The sequence below is a fragment of the Colobus angolensis genome, unplaced genomic scaffold, assembly GCF_000951035.1.
Source record: "Colobus angolensis palliatus isolate OR3802 unplaced genomic scaffold, Cang.pa_1.0 Scaffold3, whole genome shotgun sequence".
NCBI lineage: Eukaryota > Metazoa > Chordata > Mammalia > Primates > Cercopithecidae > Colobus > Colobus angolensis.
In genome coordinates this window covers 285,410-306,027 of record NW_012116265.1, presented here as the reverse complement: position 1 = coordinate 306,027, position 20,618 = coordinate 285,410, and the positions used below count along the sequence as shown (strand labels likewise).

General features: G+C 42.6%; 2 protein-coding genes across 3 annotated transcripts in view; one reads left to right on the top strand and one right to left on the bottom strand.

Moving 5' to 3' along the window:
* Positions 1–798: 798 nt before the first annotated feature.
* On the bottom strand, positions 799–5,326 carry LOC105517025 (chromosome unknown open reading frame, human C14orf142). The gene is made up of 2 exons (XM_011949373.1): positions 5,048–5,326; positions 799–1,686 (listed from the first exon to the last, which is right to left on the bottom strand). The coding sequence occupies exons 1-2, from the start codon at positions 5,253–5,255 to the stop codon at positions 1,592–1,594; spliced, it is 303 nt and encodes a 100-aa protein (XP_011804763.1). The 5' UTR covers positions 5,256–5,326; the 3' UTR covers positions 799–1,591.
* The window catches only part of UBR7 (ubiquitin protein ligase E3 component n-recognin 7 (putative)), a 23,095-nt gene continuing 7,750 nt past the window's right edge, over positions 5,274–20,618 (top strand). Inside the window, exons 1-10 of one of the 2 annotated variants that reach the window (XM_011949375.1) lie at positions 5,274–5,659; positions 8,025–8,158; positions 8,533–8,593; positions 9,920–10,015; positions 12,506–12,559; positions 12,757–12,862; positions 16,220–16,428; positions 16,907–17,056; positions 17,970–18,132; positions 19,576–19,637. In XM_011949375.1, the coding sequence (XP_011804765.1) occupies positions 5,510–5,659; positions 8,025–8,158; positions 8,533–8,593; positions 9,920–10,015; positions 12,506–12,559; positions 12,757–12,862; positions 16,220–16,428; positions 16,907–17,056; positions 17,970–18,132; positions 19,576–19,637 (1,185 nt within the window). In that variant the 5' untranslated portion in view covers positions 5,274–5,509. The remainder of the gene's footprint in view (positions 5,660–8,024; positions 8,159–8,532; positions 8,594–9,919; positions 10,016–12,505; positions 12,560–12,756; positions 12,863–16,219; positions 16,429–16,906; positions 17,057–17,969; positions 18,133–19,575; positions 19,638–20,618) is intronic. The other variant, XM_011949376.1, reaches the window with a different exon arrangement.

The window sequence follows — 20,618 nt, the reverse complement described above, 5'->3', positions numbered from 1 at the left end:
AACATGGTGAAACCCCATGTCTACTAAAAATAAAAAAATCAGTCAGGCATGGTGGCACACGCCTGTAATCCCAGCTACTCAGGAGGCTAAGGCAGGAGAATTGCTTGAACCTGGAGGCGGAGGTTGCTGTGTGCCAAGACTGCGCCATTGCACTCCAGCCTGGGCGACAGAGTGAGACTCCATCTAAAAAAAAAAAAAGTTGACCTGGTGTGGTGGCTCACGCTTGTAATCCCAGCACTTTGGGAGGCCAAGGTGGGTGGATCACCTGACGTCAGGAGTTCGAGACCAGCCTGACCAACATGGTGAAACCCCATCTCCACTAAAAATACAAAATTAGTTGGGCGTGGTGGCACATGCCTGTAATTTCAGCTACTTGGGAGGCTGAGGCAAGAGAATTGCTTGAACCCGGGAGGCAGAGGTTGCAGTGAGCCAAGATCGCACCAATACACTCCAGCCTGGGCAACAAGAGTGAAACTCTGTCTCAAAAAAAAAAAAGAAAAAAAAAGTTGATTAATGATTTCTCTCACCTTTTATCAGCTTTAAAAAAATCTAAAGGCTATTTATGTAACCCAGTACTCTGTAATCTGAGGGTAAATACTTATCCTGAGATTTATCTCTGAAATAAGTCACATAATTTGTAAAGTTACTTCCAACTCTAAAATCCCATGACTATTTGTATTTTACTAGGTACATTATACTTGATTTCTTTGCACTGAAGCTATCTAAATCAGGAAGGATGCATAGCAAATAAAAATGCCTTAGTCCCACTGACAAGCAGAAAAGAAACACACACACATACATACTTTAGGAATATATATTTTTAAAGGATTCAATAATCTTTTTAAAGCAAAATCAAAGTATGGCTACAGGAGGAGAGGAAATATCCAAATTGTAATCAACGCAGATTGTTTAGGTAAGGCCTTATATTTGTACCTGTATACATACCATATCACAGCACAAAAACATACCCTACCCCATCTGGCTCTCTTAAGGTACATGATAAATCAGATTAATGCACATTCATCAAGCGGCATCATCTCAGGATATCTGTATCTTTGACATGGGTATGAATTCAGGGTTTCCTTGGGTCTCTTTCAAGGACTCTCTCTTCAGTATTTCTATTTCCTCATTTTCCTTCTATTTATGAAGAACTGTTATTTTTTACATTTAATGCCCACTTTTCACCACTTGTTCATGTCAGTTCTCTGAAACGTTACTGCCTATGAACCATGACATACTGTTTATAACAGAAGCAGAAGTTAAAAGATGTAGACATCACACAAATCAATGATTATTTTAAAAATAGAAAACAATGATAAAAATTCAGTTGCCAACTTCAGAGGATTTTATGTATTATGAAGTGTTCTATTTTCCTTCCATGGTCTGAAATTTATTTTTCAAGAAAACAGATTTCATTTCTAAGCCTTTACTATCTTTGCTAGAAACAGAAAAACCAGTTTTCTCTTTGACAAAATTGTCCCAGGAAAACAACACAAATGCTTTTCCAAATTAGAGCATAAGTCTTCCTTAAATGTCCTAGTGTGACAATTGGGATACAACAGCCATCTTTTAAATGTCATAAAGGCTATTGTTAAGACGGTGGTTTTGGCCGTTTTGCAGATGGTCCATCGAAGTTAGTTCTGTTATCAATGTTATTTTCATCTTCTGCATCATCTTCATCATCACCTTTTAAAATAAATATTTGTTGTATGACAATACATTCTATGGTTGAAAGAAATATATATAGCTAAAGTGGTTGATAACGAGACCATTTCACTTTAGGGATTAATAAAACCATGCACATTTTAGATTAAAATGATTTTGAGAATTTCAGTGTTTAAAATCTTTATTTTCTATCACTTTCCTCTTTGGAAATATTAACTCATTCATCATAAAATCCAGTCTTTTTTTTTTTTTTGAGATGGAGTCTTTCTCTGTTACCAGGCTGGAGTGCAGTGGTGCGATCTCAGATTACTACAACCTCTGCCTCCAGGGTTCAAGCGATTCCCCTGTCTCAGCCTCCCAAGTAGCTGGGATTACAGGCATGCGCTACCACGCCCGGCTAATTTTTTGTATTTTAGTAGGGACGGGGTTTCACCATGTTGGCCAAGATGGTCTCGATCTCCCGACCTCGTGATCTGCATGCCTCGGCCTCCCAAACTGCTGGGATTACAGGCATGAACCACTGCGGCCGGCCAAAATCCACTTTTAAAAGTGTACAGCTTAGTGGTTTTTAGTAAATTCACTAGATTGTGCAATCATCACCACTATCCAATCCTAGAACACTTTCATCACTCCAAAGAGAAATGAATTATGCCCATTAGCAGTCACTTTCCATTCCCCTCAGCCTTCAGCAACCACTAATCTATTTTTGTTCCCCCTTAATTTTTATTAGTGAGAGGGTCTTGCTATGTTGCCCAGGCTAGACTCAAACTCCCAGGTTCAAGTGATCCTCCTGTCTCAGCCTCTAGAGTAGCTGGGACTACAGGTGCCCACCACTGCACCCAGCTCACTAATCTATCTCTATGGATTTGCCTCTTCTGTATATTCATATAAACAAAATCATATAACATGTACCCTTTTGTGTCTGGCTCTCACCTTAGCATAATGTTTTCAAGGTTCATTCATGTTGTAGCACGTATTAATACTTCATTACCTTTTATTGCTAATAATATTCCATTGTATGGATATACCACATTTTGTTAATGCACTCATCAGTTGATGGATATTTGCATTATTTCTATTTTTTAAAATTATCATTATTTTTAGAGATGAAGAGATGAGGCCTCACTCTGTCCTCCAGGCTGGAGTGCAGTGGAACAATCAGCCCACTGCAGCTTCAAACTCTTGGGTTCACATGATCCTCCCACCTCCTAAAGGTGCAACACCAAGCCTGGTCAATTGTGGTTTCCACATTTTAGCTACTATAAATGCTGCTGCTATGAACATTCATGTGTAAGTTTTTGTGTGAACATACTTTCCAGTTCTCTTGGGAGGACTACCAGTGGAACTACTGGGTCATATGGTAACTTCATGTCAACTTTCTGAGGAGCTACCAAACTCTTTTTCCCAGTGGTTACACTGTTTTACATTTCCACCAACAATGTATAAGATCTCCAATTTCTCCACATTCCAGCCAACACTTGTTATTGTTCTTTTTGATTATAGCCAACATCCGTATTATCAAGATGTAATTCCCAAGATGGAAGGAAAGTACAGTTTAAGCTCTTCTTAGAGAATTGTAAATCCTGACTCTAATATCTATTCTTGGATTTTTCAGCTCAGGACAGTTAAAATGTACCTGCCTGGCCGGGTGCAGCAGCTCAGGCTTGTAATTCCAGCACTTTGGGAGGCCAAGGCGGGTGGATCATGAGGTTAGGAGTTCGAGACCAGCCTGGCCAACACAGTGAAACCCCGTCTCTACTGAAAATACAAAAATTAGCTGGGAATGGTGGCAGGCGCCTGTAATCTCAGCTACTTGGGAGGCTGAGACAGGAGAATCACTTGAACCCGGGAGGCAGAGGTTGCAGTGAGCCGAGATTGTGCCACTGCACTCCAGCCTGGGCAACAGAGCTAGACTCCATTTCAAAAAAAAAAGTACCTGCCTATTTCTGCATTCGAGGCAATTTTTGAAAAATAATGCAGTTAAACTTCACATTTCTACTTCCAAACTGCACCTACAAAACTGGAAAGGCAAGGGAGTCTCTAGGAGTTAATACATGTTAAAATTAAGTCTGTCCCAGTCTTTGGAACCTGTTCCTACTCTGCAATAGATTGTACTATTCCAAATATGTCTGTAGTTTCACACCTGATAAAACTCCTTTTTATTCAATACCCAGCTCAAAAGTCTTATCCTCTCTGAAGCCTTCTGAGGGTCTCTGGGTTTGCAACACTTACAGAGGGCCATAGAACCACTTTCTTTTTCTTTTTTTTTTGAGAGGGAGTCTTGCTCTGTCGCCCAGGCTGGAGTGCAATGGCGCGATCTCGGCTCACTGCAACCTCCCCCTCACGGGGTCAAGCGATTCTTCTGCCTCAGCCTCCCGAGTAGCTGGGATTACAGGTGCCTGCCACCACTCCCAGCTAATTTTTGTATTTTTAGTAGAGATAGGGTTTCACCATATTGGCCAGGCTGGTCTCGAACTCCTGACCTTGCGATCCGCTCGCCTCAGCCTCCCAAAGTGCTGGGATTACAGGTGTGAGCTACCGGCCCGGCCCACTTTCACTTTTAATAAGAGTGTTTGCCTGTCTAATTCCCTTGTGTTTCACAAGGGCAGGAACTGAGTCGCATTCACCTCATTCTTCCTCCAGGGCTCAGCTCAGGGTTTGGCAAATAGTAGGCATTCGGCACGTTTTTTAGTGAAATAAATGAAATAGCGATGAGTCGTGGAAATGCTTGAGTAGAAGCAGCCCAAATAAATATGGTGATAAATGCCAACAATTTTTATTTTTATTTATTTATTTTTTTTTGAGACGGAGTCTGGCTCTGTCGCCCAGGCTGGAGTGCAGTGGCCGGATCTCAGCTCACTGCAAGCTCAGCCTCCCGGGTTCACGACATTCTCCTGCCTCAGCCTCCCGAGTAGCTGGGACTACAGGCGCCCGCCACGTCGCCTGGCTAGTTTTTTGTATCTTTTTTAGTAGAGACGGGGTTTCAACGTGTTAGCCAGGATGGTCTCGATCTCCTGACCTCGTGATCCGCCCATCTCGGCCTCCCAAAGTGCTGGGATTACAGGCTTGAGCCACCGCGCCCGGCCAATTTTTATTTTTTAAATTATCTTTGAAATAATAATAGAAACGGGGTCTCGATATGTTGCCCTGGCCGTTCTGGAACTACTGACCTGAAGTGATCCTCCTGCCTCGCCCTCCCAAAGTGTTGGGATTACAGGCGTGAGCCCCACTTCGCCTGGCCAGCCAACAATTTTTAGATGCAATTCTTCTTTCCTCGAGGCTCACTTTGTCCAAGTCTGCCACTCTACACGGGCTCCCCAAGCCAATTTCCCCTGGCGCCCGCCCCGTCCTCCTGTCGCTGCAGCACCGTCTCAGAGCTCACCGTCCAGGGCCTCGTCTGGAGCCGCCGCCACCCGGTGCTGCACTTCTGCCTGTACCAGGGGGCCGAATAATTCCGTTACCAGCTCCTTCATCTGGGCCACGCCAGACAATAGACCCTGGAAAGGGTCGCCGTCACCCGGCGCCTCACAGGACACCCGCAGCTTCTGCGGCTTCCCTTCCTGCCCGATATACTCTCCCAGCAGCTCCATGGTGACCGCTAAGCTTCCAGAACACGACACCGGGAAGCGCCACCCGGAGGCGGAAATCAGCCCGCGGCCGGCGCAGGCGGCAGAAGGGAGAGGAGTGACATCCGTTTGTCGGAAGTCGCTCCTCCCCCTTCCTTCGCTTTTTTTCCTTGTCATTGGTTCCTGGCACTCGGGCCCCGCCTCCTCCGGCTACGCCCCTCGTGGCCGCTTTTCCCGCCTCCGCCGGGGCCGAGCCGCGGTTCGGGTGACAGTTGAGGATGGCCGGAGCTGAGGGCTCCGCTGGGCGGCAGTCGGAGCTGGAGCCCGTGGTATCGTTGGTCGACGTCCTCGAGGAGGACGAAGAGCTGGAGAATGAGGCGTGTGCTGTCCTGGGCGGCAGCGACTCCGAGAAGTGCTCCTACTCGCAGGTGGGCACGCGGCCCGGGCCTTGTCTCCCGCGGCTCCCGCCGAACCTCCCCTTCCCGGCCCGGCTGTCCCTATTCCCGCCTGCCGCAGTCGTCTCCCCAGTGGTGGTCCGGGGCCGCCGTTAGTCTGCCGCTTCCTTACCCCAAGCCCACCCTTCCCTTTTATCCCCAACCTCCTGGGCCCCCTTCAGCCTGTGTCCAGCAGGGGCCCCCATCTTCCCTCTCTAACTCTGTCCGGCCAGCCAGGAAGGGCCCTGGAGCAGCTGCTCTGTCCGTCCTCTCCAGCCTCTTCCTGGTGCACCACTGCTTTTCACGAAACCAGCCCGCCACCTCTCAGATCCAGACATCTTTGTCCCTGCTTTTCCCATCCTAAGATTATTTATTTATTTATTAGGGACCAAATGGGAGAGTCAGGTTAAAGAGATTTTCAAATCCATAGGGATTTGCGGTGAGCTCCTTGACAGCTAGTTCCTCTGCAATTTAGTTTGACAAGTGCTAGCTAGTACTTTTTCTTTCTTTTTTTGGCAAAATGAAGCAAGTACCCATGTCTGTCTGCAGTCTGCCCTCCTCCCCTGGAAATAGACCGAAAACAGAACAGCAAGTGGCCCTGGCAAGGGAGGGGAGAGAGGAGAAAAGGGTCTATTTGGCATTTAGAAGACGTTGTGAGTGAGCAAGTGTTTGAGGGGGTGTGATGTGTTTAGTGACTCACCCTATACTTGGAGTTACAAAAATGGAAAAGGATGGGTAGGAAGAAGACTGACAAGGGATAAGAATTGGCAGGAAGAAGGGTTACCTAGGCAGAGGGGTGGATTGGAACACTGGGGAGATGAGGGGAGATACTTGCGTTCATTATGTGGTATGAACTGAGGTCATAATACCAGTTCTCGTTGTTGACCAAGTTTAGTTTACACTGCAAAGTGCTAGATTGTTGAATAAACCTGGTATCCAGACATAGCCCCAGGTATTTTAAAACCTTTGGTCACCACTAAAACAATTTTTCGCCTGCTTTCCTTAAAAAAAAAAGTTCTAAGTCTGTATGTAAACTATTTTTGAAGTGTAGTTACCTTTATAAAATGGATTCCCTTAATATTTTCTTTTATTGTGGTAAAAAAAAAATGGAAATTTGCACAAATCATGTACACAGCTTGAAAGGAAAGTGTGCATGTTCCCACCACCCAGATCAACAAATAGAACATTAGGAGTGCAAAAGGCTTATTGGAAAAGAAGTTAAAAAAAAAAAAAAAAGAAAAGAAAGAAATAGAACCTTACTGGCATCCCGGAAGCCTCCTTGTCTATCTTCCTCCTTCCTAGAGGAAGGTAACTATACCTATTATACATATTTACTTTTTTTTTTTTTTTTTGAGATGGAATTTCACTCTTGCCACCCAGGCTGGAGTGCAATGTCATGATCTTGGCTCACCACAACCTCCATCTCCCAGGTTCAAGCAATTCTCCTGTCTCAGCCTCCCAAGTAGCTGGGATTACAGGTGCCCGCCACCACGCCCAGCTAATTTTTGTATTTTTAGTAGATGGGGTTTTTTAGAGTTGGGGTTTCACCACGTTGACCAGGCTGGTCTTGAACTCCTGACCTCAGGTGATCTGCCCACCTTTGCCTCCCAAAGGGCTGGGATTACAGGCGTGAGCCACTGCACCCAGCCTACATATTCACTTTTTAACATTTGGTCACATTTATCTCCTTTTCTACTTAAAATTTGTTGTTTTAAAATTTTGGACTATTTAAAAATAAGTTGCAGACATGATGACACTGTACCTCTAAATACTTCAGCATGCATCTCCTAAAAATCAAAGAGATTCTTTGCATGTGTTGATTCTCTCTTTGGTGGATTTACAAACATTTTCCAGGATGAAAGTGTGATATTACTTACATAAACCTATACATATGCTCCTGTGTTTTCACATGTTAAAATGATTAAACAGATCCATTTATTCACAGCCGACTGACAAATTCAGACATCCTATCACTTTAAGAAAGGAGTGCTGACTTGTGTCATGGCTAATGCTTGTAGTCCCAGCACTTTGGAAGGCCAAGGCAGAGAACTGCTTGAGCCCAGGAGTTTGAGACAAGCCTAGGCAACATAGCAAGACCTCATCTCTGCAAAAAATAAATAAATTAGGAAGAAATAAAAAAGTGCTTGCATAAAAAAAAGCACTAGTATAAAAATGAAACATGCAACACAACTGTGTTTTGGTTGATGCTCTGCTGTGTAAACTTTTTAGTCTTAATGGTTTTTACAGAAAGGTCTTGACCACAGATAATCTGATTTTAATTATTTTTCAGTTCCTAGTGTGGGTATTAGGTAAACCATGCTATTACATTAATTCTCTTTTCCATTTTGGGGGCTTTTAGGGCTCAGTAAAGAGGCAAGCACTATATGCCTGTAGTACCTGCACCCCAGAGGGAGAAGAACCAGCAGGAATTTGTTTAGCTTGCAGTTATGAATGTCATGGAAGTCACAAACTATTTGAGCTATACACAAAAAGGTAAACATAGTCAGAGATTGTTACTAAATGCTTTTGAAGTATAGATTCTTTCCCATCTACACTTTTTCCTAATCTTGTTTTTTCATGCAAAGCTGTTGTACAGTAGTGAAATTTCATGTAATTATTTTATATAATTAGAGAGAGTTGTTTCTAGAGCCTTTAAAAACATAATATGGTACAAACTCAAACTACTCATCTTTCTCTGCCATCATTTTACTTGTGTGTGTTTGTGTGTATGTGATATAAATATTTGCCTCTGTACATATTAATTTCCAGAATTGTGAAGTCTTATTATGTGCTTGAATGCTTGAAGAAATTTTAAATTGGATTTTGTAAAAAGAAAAATAAAATTGTTTATTTCCTCCTTTTTTCAGAAATTTTCGTTGTGATTGTGGAAACAGCAAGTTTAAAACTTTGGAATGCAAATTACTTCCTGTAAGTAAGCACTGTAACTATAAATGCAGTTAGAGCAGCTGGGGTTAATATTTGCCAGAGTGGGTAAAAAACAAATACCTGTATTTTCCAAAAAAGAAGTTCCTATGCTTATTCTTTGCAGATGGCCATTTCATTTTTTACTTTGTTGGAAAAACTATATAAACTGTTGAGAGCCTACAAGATAGATGGTAATTAATATGAAAGGTTTGGGGGAGAGATGTACTTGAAAGTAATTCAAGTTTAATTATATTGGTTGTACTTATTCTCTGAGGCTTTTAAAGCGAAGGGTATGACTTAAAAACAATAAACAGGGTTAGGAGATCCAGACCATCCTGGCCAACATGATGAAACCCTGTCTCTACTAAAAATACAAAAATTAGCTGGGCATGGTGGCACCCAGTCACCTACTCAGTCAGCTACTTGGGAGGCTGAGGCAGGAGAATTGCTTGAACCCAGGAAGTAGAGGTTGCAGTGAGCTGAGATTGCACCACTGCACTCCAGCCTGGCAACAGAGCAAGACTCTATCTCAAAACAAAAACAATAAATAGACTGGCACAGTGGCTCACACCTGTAATCCTAGCACTTTGGGAGGCCGAGGTGGGCAGATCACTTGAGGTTAGGAGTTCGAAAGCAGCTTGGCCATCATGGTGAAACCACCCCCCCCAACTAAAAATACAAAAAATTATCTGGGCATGGTGGTGTGTGCCTGTAATCCTAGCTACTCGGGAGGCTGAGGCACGAGAATCGCTTGAACCCAGGAGGCAGAGGTTTCTCTCACCCGAGATTGTGCCACTGCACTCCAGCCTGGGTGACAAAGCGAGACTCCATCTCAAAAAAAAAAGAAAAAGAAAAACCAATAAATAAGGCCGGGCGTGGTGACTCACACCTGTAATCCCAACACTTTGGGAGGCCTACGTGGGAGAATGGCTTGACCCCAGACCAGCCTGGGCATCATAGTGAGACCCCATCTCTTATCAAAAAGGAAAAAGAAGTACTTTGAAATTCCAGGCCAATATCAGTTCACATAGATTGATAATTAATATTTATGATTAACTTTTATCTCCACTTTACTGAATAGGTGTATTTAATTTCTCCTAATTACCACCAAAAAAAAAAAACCAAAAACAAATTTTATTTTTTCTCTGTATCCTGAAAAAAGTATCCCTTTATTAGTAGTGAGTTTTTTTTTTTCCTACTTTGAAAGTTACAAGATCAGCCTCTTGGGGGAAATAATGTGGAAATGTATTGAATGCATTAATTTTATAATGTGTGAAATTATAGTTAAAATTAGATCATATTATTATTGAAATCAATATTATATTTCAGGACAAAGCAAAGGTAAATTCTGGCAATAAGTACAATGACAACTTTTTTGGATTGTACTGCATTTGCAAGAGACCTTATCCTGATCCTGAAGACGAGGTAAGAGAATTGTAAGTTAAACCTGGGAGTGTGTCCCCTCTAGCCTTGATTCCTCAACTGCTTGTCATATCTGAGCCTCTGGCTCTTTAGGAGGCAGTGCAGGATGGTGAAAGGGTTCTAAATTTATCTTTTCTTATGAATCTGGGTTGGATCTATAATTGGTACACATCTCAACCATTCTTTTCATTTTTACATCATAAGAATGAAATATTGGAGAGGACTTTCCCAAAGCCAGAGCTTCTTCCCTTCCTCTCCTTCCCTGACTGCCTCCCCCTGCCCCCTAACACTTTCTAAGAAATGACCTTCAATTTCTTGTGTCTCTTTACGGAAAGAAATGGGGTATACAAACAGCATCCTCTTAAAAATGTCAATGAGAAATATATGCAAAATTCAAAATGAGTTCTTCCTCACTCCTGCACCTCTTACCTCCCAAGCCTAACCACTGTTAACACTTTTGGTGTGTATATTTTTAGGTCTTTTTCTGTGCACATGAAAGTGTTTGAGTGAATGTGTGTTTCAATGTGTAATTTCCTTTCCATTAACAGAAGTGAAAATTCTGTACACTCACTTCTGCAGCTGGTTTTTCTCACCAGTATATCATAGACATTCTTTCATGTTAACAAACACACTTACCCCATTCTAACTGCTACAGAGTGTCCTATAACTTCATATGCCATAAGTTAGTCAACCTAATTGTTCTTCTATAGCAGAATGGCATTGTCTGATTTTTCAATATTATAAGGAAAGCTAGAGTGAACATCCTTATACAGTAATACAACTGAGTATACTCCGTATTTATGTAGAATGGATCAGTAGAATTGACAGATCAAAGTGTATTTGTGGGGTTTAAAATTGTGATTGGCCGGGCACTGTGGCTCATGCCTGTAGTCCTGGCTACTCGGGAGGCTGAAACACAAGAATCACTTGAACCCATGGGGCAGAGGTTGCAGTGAGCCTGGATTGCGGTGCTGCACTTCAGCATGGGTGACAGAGCGAGACTCTGTCTCAAAAAATAATAATCATAATAAATAATAAAATAAAATTGTGATCATATCTGCCAAAAAAGTTGAACCAGCAACAGTATATGATAATGTTTTTTCCCCAACACTTTTGTCAACCCTGCGTATTACCAGTTCTCGGAAATTTTGCCATTTTGATAAATGAAGAATAGTATCTTAAATTTTTTTTTCTTCCCCTGATGATAAGTGAGATTATGCATTTTTTCACGAGTTTGCTGGACATCCGTAATAACCTTCCCTCTGAATTGTCCTTTCATATCCTCAGCCCATGTTTTGATTGGTTTGGGTTTTGTTTGGGTATTTACTGATTTGAAAGAGTACTTTTTGTCTTTAGAGATATTAGCCTTCTGCCTTCTTCCTTGTTTTCTAATTGCATTGGAACTATAATTATTAAACCAAATTATGTACAGGGACAGATTGAAGGTCTCTGAGTTAGCAAAAATAAAATCTTAAAACTGGATTTTTTTTTTCTTTCTTTTTTTTTAAGACAGAGTCTCGCTCTGTCACCCAGGCTGGAGTATAGTAGTGTGATCTCGGCTCACTGCATCCTCTGTCTCCCAGGTTCAAGCGATTCTCCTGCCTCAGTCTCCTGAGTAGCTGGGATTACAGGCACCTGCCACCATGCCTGGCTGATTTTTGTATTTTTAGTAGAGACAGAGTTTCACCATGTTGGCCAGGCTGGTCTCAAACTCCTGACCTCAGGCGATCCGCCCACCTTGGCCTCCCAAAGTGCTGGGATTATAGGTGTGAGCCACCGCGCCTGGCCAAAACTGGATATTTTAAGGCATGTAGTAAAGTGTTACAGCTCCTCCTGTTCCACAATATGTGCTTTTTATTTTCCCCCTTTAAGAAGCCTACAATAGGAAAAGGACAACAACATTGGGATGTTAATTAACAGTTAAGAGAGCCTGGGAATAAAAGAAAATCATCCCCCAAATAGTCTGTGTTCTTTGGTATATTATTTTCCTAGGGCCAGCATTTAATTATTTAATTTATTCAAATTAGAGGAGTTATCTATCAAGAGGTTTTTCTTAACATTTACTTTTCAGTGTACTTGGCAGGATGGTTTTCCTGCAGCAGAAAGACATTGTCTAATTTTTCAATATCATAAAGAAGGCTGGAGTGACCATCCTTATACAGTAATACAACTGAGTATTGTATTAAAGGATGGTGTGGTGAAAAGTCCTAGTTGTCACTGTCTGCATTGGTCCATTCACATTACTTGCCTGGGCCTGAGTTTTGTATAAAATGGGAATGCCCTCCTTGTCTACACAGTTTTGTGAGAATCAGATATTAAGTAACTGATGTGAAAGAGCTTTGAGATTGTTTGTAAAGGGCTTATCTCAATGTAAGCCTTTGGAACACCAGTTCATGTGGAACAAATATTTAGTATCTTATTCTACTGTGTCCCAGGTTACTTCCATGTTCCCGAATTCAGTGTAATCCTTAACAAACTGCTTTTCTCTGTTAGATTCCAGATGAGATGATCCAGTGTGTAGTCTGTGAAGACTGGTTCCATGGAAGGGTAAGGAAAATGTTCTACATTTTGAAACCATTGTCATCATAAAAAGATAAAGGTTATATTTTACATTATAATTACTCTTCTAAAAATAAATTCTAGTGATATGATCAGTGTATTATTACAGTATTTATTTATAAAATAATGGGCATTTTGGACAGTTCGGCAATCACAAGAAAATTTTTGGTGTTCTATATTCACAGCATCTTGGTGCCATTCCCCCTGAGAGTGGGGATTTTCAGGAGATGGTATGCCAGGCCTGCATGAAACATTGTTCTTTTTTGTGGGCTTATGCTGCACAATTGGCAGGTAGGTATCTTTGTGAAGTTAGTGTGCCACAAACTTGTGCTTGTGAAATTTGTGTGTTCAATTCAGAATTTTTAGCAACTATTTTTAACTCTGTGGTTATAAAATAGTATATGTTCTGGCCAGGCACGATGGCTCACGCCTTTAATCCCAGGACTTTGGGAGGCCAAGACAGGTGGATCACCTGAGGTCAGGAGTTCGAGACCAGCCTGGCCAATATGGTGAAACCCCGTCTCTATTAAAAATGCAAGAATTAACCGGGCATCATGGCACGTGCCTGTAATCCCAGCTACTCAGGAGGCTGAGGCAGAAGTATCGCTCGAAACCAGGAGGCAGGGGTTGCAGTGAGCTGAGATCACACCACTGCATTCCAGCCTGGGCAACAGAATGAGACTCCATCTCAAAAAAAAAAAACCAAAAAATAGTATGTGTTCTTTCTCCACAAGGTGCATAGATTGGTTGGGATACTACCAAAAACAAATTTATACTTAAATGATATGATGCAGAATATTGATGAGACCAGAGTTAGAGAAAATGGAGGAGGCAGTTTTCGAATGGGATTTTGAAAGATAAATAGAACCGAAATAAGTTGTTAATTATAACACATGGTATATCGGTTGGCGAGGGGGTGGTGTCTTAGTCTATCTGGGGTGCTAGAACAAAATACCTTAGGCTGGGTAATTTATAAACAATAGACGGATATTTCTCACAGTTCTGGAGGCTGGGATGTCCAAAATTCAGGTGCCTGCAGAGTCAGTGGTTTGGTTGGGGGCCCCTTCCTCATAGATGGAGCCTTTTATGTGTCAGTACCTGTTAAAAGGGGCAAACAAGCTCGCTTGAGCCTGTTTTATAAGTCCGAGCCCTCATGAATGGGATTAGTGCCCTTATAAAAGTGGACTGCAGGCACATGCTACCCCGCCCTGCTAATTTTGTATTTTCTGTAGAGACAGTGTTTCACCATGTTGCCCAGGCTGGTCTTGAACTCCTGAGCTCAAGTGATCCACTCATCTTGGCTTCCCAGAGTGCTGGGATTACAGGCATGAGCCACCATGCCCAGCCTATCTGGTGCTTTTATTATACACTAAGAAATTAAATCAAAACAACTAATTAATGAATGGTCCTGAGGCATTAAATCTCTTATTAGTAATGCTTTATGTGTTTCTTAATTTATTTTTAAGGTGGCAGTTAAACTCATAGTATCTGCTGCTTTGGCTTCATAATTTCTTGCCCTTCTCATCTTTAGAGACCAGTTCACCATACAAACCATGAGCAGCATAGGTGTACCTCCAGTCTCATGTTTTTCTGTCTTTTTTTTTTGAGACAGCGTCTGGCTGTGTTATCCAGGCTGGGGTGCAGGGGTGCTATCTCGGCTCACTGCAACCTCGCCTCCTGGGTTCAAGCGATTCTTGTGATGCGGCTTCCAGAGTAGCTGGGACTACAGGCACATGCCACCACACCTGGCAAAGTTTTGTATTTTCAGTGGAGACAAGGCTTTGCTGTGTTGGCCAGGCTGGTCTCAAACTCCTGATGTCAAGTGATCCACCCATCTCGGTCTCCCAAAGTGCTGGGATTATAGGCGTGAGCCACCACGCCTGGCCAGTTTGCCTCAGAGTTCTTAAGTGCTGCTCCCTTTCTGTTCATACCCTTTCCAGTGATCTCTCTCACTGTCCACAGATGCTGAACCTATCTATGTATAGTTCTTACTCGTTGGGTTTTTTTTTTTAAGACGGAGTCTTGCTCTGTTGCCCAGACTGGAGTGCAGTGGCACAGTCTCGGCTCACCGTAACCTATGCCTCCTGGGTTCGGGCAATTCTCCTGTCTCAGCCTCCCAAGTAGCTGGGATTACAGGCATGCACCAGCATGCGTAGCTAATTCTTCTGTTTTTAGTAGAGAAAGGGTTTCACCATGTTGGCCAGGCTGGTCTTGAACTCCTGACCTCAGGTGATCCACCTGTCTTGGCCTCCCAAAGTGCTGGGATTACAGGTGTGAGCCACCATACCCAGCTTAATTGGGTTTTTAAAATTGATCTCCTGCCTCTCCCTTCATTTCCTCTCCCGTCAGCAGATGGCTTCATCTCCTATTACATTGAAATGCTGGCATCCAATGTGAGCTCCCCTGTCGTTTCTCTTCTCTGTCTCAGAGTCTATCCGCTGCTACACCCATCGTTTTTTTATTTCTTCCTCCCATAAAGAAAAGCTGTTTTTAAAAAATTACCCTTCTGTCTGTGTTTACAGTTCAATCTCTTCCTCCTACTTCTTGTATTATTCTGTCTCTAACAAGTACAGTACATTATTTTCTCCTTTATGTGTAAAGTGCTTAAGCAGTGATTGATATTTTCAAATAAATTGTTCAATTATTTGAATTCTTTGGGTTAGACAGACATAACCTAAAGAAGCATCAGTATTTTCTTTCTTAGTATTTCAGAGACTATGGTGGACTAATCTCTTTTTCCAGATTCTGAAATATTTTAAAATCAGAAAAAGCGATTTTAGGTCAGAAGTGGTGGCTCATGCCTGTAATCCCAGCACTTTGGGAGGCCGAGGCGGGCGGATCGCCTGAGGTCAGGAGTTTGAGACCAGCCTGACCAATTAGCCGGGCGCGGTGGCGGGCACCTGTAGTCCCAGCTACTAGGGAGGCTGAGGCAGGAGAATGGCGTGAACCCAGGAGGCGGAGCTTGCAGTGAGCCGAGATTGCGCCACTGCACTCCAGCCTGGTGGACAGAGTGAGACTCCGTCTCAAAAAATAAAAAAATAAAATAAAAAAATAAAAAATAAAAAATAGCCAGGCATGGTGGCGCACGCCTGTAATCCCAGCTACTCAGGGGGCTGAGGCAGGAGAATTGCCTGAACCTGGGAGGTGGAGGTTGCAGTGAGCCAAGATTGTGCCATTGCACTCCAGCCTGGGCAACAAGAGCGAAACTCCATCTGGAAAAGAAAAAAAGGCAAAAGCTATTGTATGCCTGACGTGGTGGCTCACACCTGTAATCCCAGCACTTTGCGAGGTTGAGGCAGGCAGATCACTTGACATCAGGGGTTCAAGACCAGCCTGGCCAACATGGCGAAACCCTGTCTCTACTAAAAATACAAAAAATTAGCCAGTCATAGTGGCGCGCACCTGTAGTCCCAGCTACTTGGGTGTCTGAGGCATGAGGATTGCTTGAACCTGGGAGACAGAGGTTGCAGTGAGTCAAGACCATGCCACACTGCACTCTAGCGTGGGTGACAGAGTGAGAATCTGTCTGTAAAAAAATAATAATAATAATAGAATAAGTGATTTTATTGTCTGTTGGGATTTTATTGTCTGTTAGGTCAGTGGATATGTGTGTATGTGTTTTTCTTTTTTTTTTCTTTGAACCCACAGTAACCAAAATATCCACTGAGGATGATGGATTGGTGCGGAACATTGATGGAATAGGTGATCAGGAAGTTATTAAACCTGAAAATGGAGAGCATCAAGATAGTACCCTCAAAGAGGATGTTCCAGAACAGGGAAAGGATGATGTCCAGGAGGTTAAAGCAGAGCAGAACAGTGAACCATGTGCTAGCTCTAGTTCTGAATCTGATCTCCAGGTAATATGTGAAGTACAAGCCATCAAGAAATAAGACTGGGCCAGGGGCAGTGGCTCGTGCCCATAATCCCAGCACTTTGGGAGGCCAAGGCAGGCAGATCACCTGAGGTCACGGGTTTGAGACCAGCCTTGGCAACATGGTTAAACGTCATCTCTACCAAAATTACAAAAACTAGCCGGGCATGGTGGCACGTGCCTGTAATCCCAGCTACTCAGGAGACTGAGGCAGGAGAATTGCTTGAATCCAGGAGGCGGAGGTTACAGTGATCCGAGATCATGCCATTGCACTGTAGCCCGGGCGACAGAACGAGATTCTGTCTGAACAAAAACGAAAGAAAACTGAAGTGGAATTAATTCTGTAAACTTATGGCTTTGGATTTCAATTTTATCCTTTGCCTAAAGAAATCTCTTTACAAAATCTAAACTATGAAAACTGTGGTAGTTTAAAAAACATGCTTCAAAACTTAATTTTATTTCAGACAGTGTTTAAGAACGAAAGCCTCAACGCAGAATCAAAAGCTGGCTGCAAACTTCAGGAGCTTAAAGCTAAGCAGTTTATAAAGAAAGACACTGCCACCTATTGGCCCCTGAACTGGCGTAGCAAGTTGTGTACCTGCCAAGACTGTATGGTAAAGTATCTGATTAATTTCAGTGTTAGCATATTTTGTGTACTGTCCCCCAAAATAAGGACACCTGGGAAAACAATTCAATTTTTGTACCAGAGGAAGAAAGAAAAATAAAAAAAACACCTGAACAGTATATTTATGGAATTAATGTTTAGGAGACCCTCAAAATTTTTACATTAAGCAGATTTATGCTATAGGACTTACAGTTGGAATGTTTGTGGAAGAAATGGATAATTATGCAGTATTTTAAATTATTTTAATTTTAGTTTACTTATCTTTAGGCAAATAGCAGTTCTTCGTTACATCAAAAAGTTGCTTGGAAACACTGGTTGAAAGTTACAGTAAATTGGCCAGGTGTGATGGGTCACGCATGTAATCCCAGCACTTTGGGAGGCCAAGTTGGGTGGATTACCTGAGGTCAGGAGTTCGAGACCAGCCTGACCAACATGCTGAAATCCTGTCTGTACTAAAAATACAAAATTGGCTGGGCGTGGTGGCACATGCCTGTAATCCCAGCTCCTTGGGAGGCCAAGACAGGAGAATCGCCTGAACCCGAAAGGCAGAGGTTGCAAGGAGCCAGGATCATGCCATTGCACTCCAGCCTGGGCAAGAAGAGTAAAACTCCGTCTCAAAAAAAGAAAAAAAGAAAAAGAAAGAAAGAAAGTTACAGTAAATCAGTGATTTTTAAATAAAGATCTCATAGAGTATATGACATCTGGGAAATTGGGAGAATTCTGACAGAAATCTGGGCAAAAAGAATAAATCCTTGTAGCAATTCTGTGTTGAGGTTCCAGTTTTTCTAGGTCTTAATATTTAAAAAATTACATTTTTAGTGATTCTGATGAAATTGACTTTCTGAGAATGATAAATAATTCTAATGGGGAAACTGTTTCTTTTCTTTTATTTTTTTCTAAAGAAAATGTATGGAGATCTAGATGTCTTGTTCCTGACAGATGAATACGACACAGTTCTGGCTTATGAAAACAAAGGCAAGATTGCCCAGGCTACTGACAGGAGCGATCCCCTAATGGAGACCCTTAGCAGCATGAATAGAGTCCAGCAAGTGGAACTCATTTGTGGTAAATACTGTGTGTGTGTGTGTGTGTGTGTGTGTGTGTGTGTGAAAATTCAGTTTCTTTCACTATGTAAAAAAATATAAAGGGGGCAATAAACACCTATATTTTTAATTTAATACAAAGAATTAAAATGGTGAATTATAGATCATTGCTTGATTTTCATATTGGTGGGTATTCAGCTGCTGTTACCATTGAAGCAGAGTTACATGCTAGAATAATTACATGCTTGAGAAACCACAACATAACGCTATTTCTGATTAAGGGTAGATGGATGAATAAAATTTTTCCATCCATTGAAACAATTTTTTGGACATTATGTGTCATCTTTTTGAGCAAGGCATGTCACCATTTTGACAGTTCTTGAGGTTGCTTCAGTGGTTCACAGGAAACCACTAGAGGAGAAAATATCCCCAAACCCTTGATTGAAGGCTTTTACATCCCCCCACCGCTACCCAGGGGCAGCATGCCAAACTTATTTCAGTGATTTCTATCCCAGCCATTTCCACTTGGATGCCACCACTTTTATGTGTCTTTTATGGGATCAGTCATTTCTGTCTTTTATTATTTATTTATTTATTTTGAGACAGGGTCTTGCTCTTAGGCTGGAGTGCAATGGTGCATTCTTGGCTCACTGCAACCTCTGCCGCCCGGGCTGCTCGGGAGGCAGAGACGTGAGAATCACTTCAACCTGGGAGGCAGAGATTGCAGTGAGCCGAGATCGTGCCACTGCATTCCAGCCTGGGTGACAGAGTGAGACTCCATCTCGTAAAATAAAATAAAACAAAATAAAAATTCAACAAGTCCAAGGTTATTTCAGCTACCAGAATTCCAGAGAAATAGGAAGCCCTTTTAAAAATTCTTAATCTTTATGGGATTAGAATATCTCTGCTTGTTGTCCTTTTTAAAAATTTTTGCTTTTTATTTTATTTTTATTTATTTTATTTCATATTTTTTTTTGAGACAGAGTCTCGCTCTATCACCTAGGCTGGAGTGCAGTGGCGTGATCTCAGCTCACTGTAAACTCTGCCTCCCGGGTTCACGCCATTCTTCTGCCTCAGCCTCCTGAGTAGCTGGGACTACAGGCGCCCGCCACCACGGTTGGCTAATTTTTTGTATTTGTATTAGAGACAAGGTTTCACCGTGTTAGCCAGGATGGTCTCCATCTCCTGACCTCGTGATCCGCCCGCCTCGGCCTTCCAAAGTTCTGGGATTACAGGTGTGAGCCACCACACCTGGCAGCTTTTTATTTTTTAATGAAAAAGGGTCTCAGATATCAACATGGAGGAAGTGCAGATAATTTGGGAACGAGTTTCTATGCAGCTTTCACTTAAGAAAATTTTTATTTAAACTACATTATTAAGAGTCAGGTGTCAATGGCAAAGTATATTTTGTTTTTGAAAGCAAATGGTTTATCTTCATGTAAATACTTTTGTGATTTTGATTTAGAATACAATGATTTGAAGACTGAACTTAAAGACTATCTCAAGAGATTTGCTGATGAAGGCACGGTATGTTGAGTTAAAGAATTCTAATCATAGCCCTGTAAGTTTTGAATGAAGTGTTTATTTCCTTTGATGATTAAAAATGACTGCGACTGGTGGGGCGCGGCGGATCACAAGGTCAGGAGTTCAAGACCAGCCTGGCCAATATGGTGAAACCCCATCTCTACTAAAAATACAAAAATTAGCCAGGCGTGGTGACAGGCCACTGTAGTACCAGGTACTCGGGAGGCTGAGGCAGGAGACTTGCTTGAACCCATGAGGTGGAGGTTGTAGTGAGCCGAGATTGCGCCACTGCACTCCAGCCTGGGTGACAGAGCAAGACCCCATCTCAAAAAAAAAGAAAAAATGACTGCGACTTAAGTGGGTACTTGAGAGTTGAATTCAGGGACTATTTTGAGCAAATTGGCAGGCTAAGGGAAATGAGTAAGAGGTAGTGAAACACCAGAGTTACACTGGGAGTCCTCACCAACCCCAGCTGGGCGGGGAGGCATGATGGGAGGACGCAGTCCCGTGGCCTCTGAGAGAGTACTTGTAGCTTAGCAGAAGATCATTGGAAGGAATCTGCAGTACCGATTCTGCTGATCCTGACCTTGAAGCATGGATCTTTGGGACGGGGAGGGGAAAATGACTGGGCAGGAAAAATTAACACCAGACCCATTTTCTGGAATTCTAAGCTCCATAGTTTAGAATAGAAACTGGGCATGGTGGCCAGGTGTGGTGGCTCACTCCTTAATCCCAGCACTTCAGGAGGCTGAGGTGGGCGGATCACCTGAGGTCAGGAGTTCAACAGCAGCCTGGCCAACATGGTGAAACCTGGTCTCTACAGAAGTACACAAATTAGCTGGGTATGAGGGCGGGTGCCTGTAATCCCAGCTACTCCAGAGGCTGAGAGGCAGGAGAATCGCTTGAACCTGGGAGGTGGAGGTTGCAGTAAGCCAAGATTGTGGCATTGCATTCCAGCCTGGGTATCAGAGCAAGACTCCATCT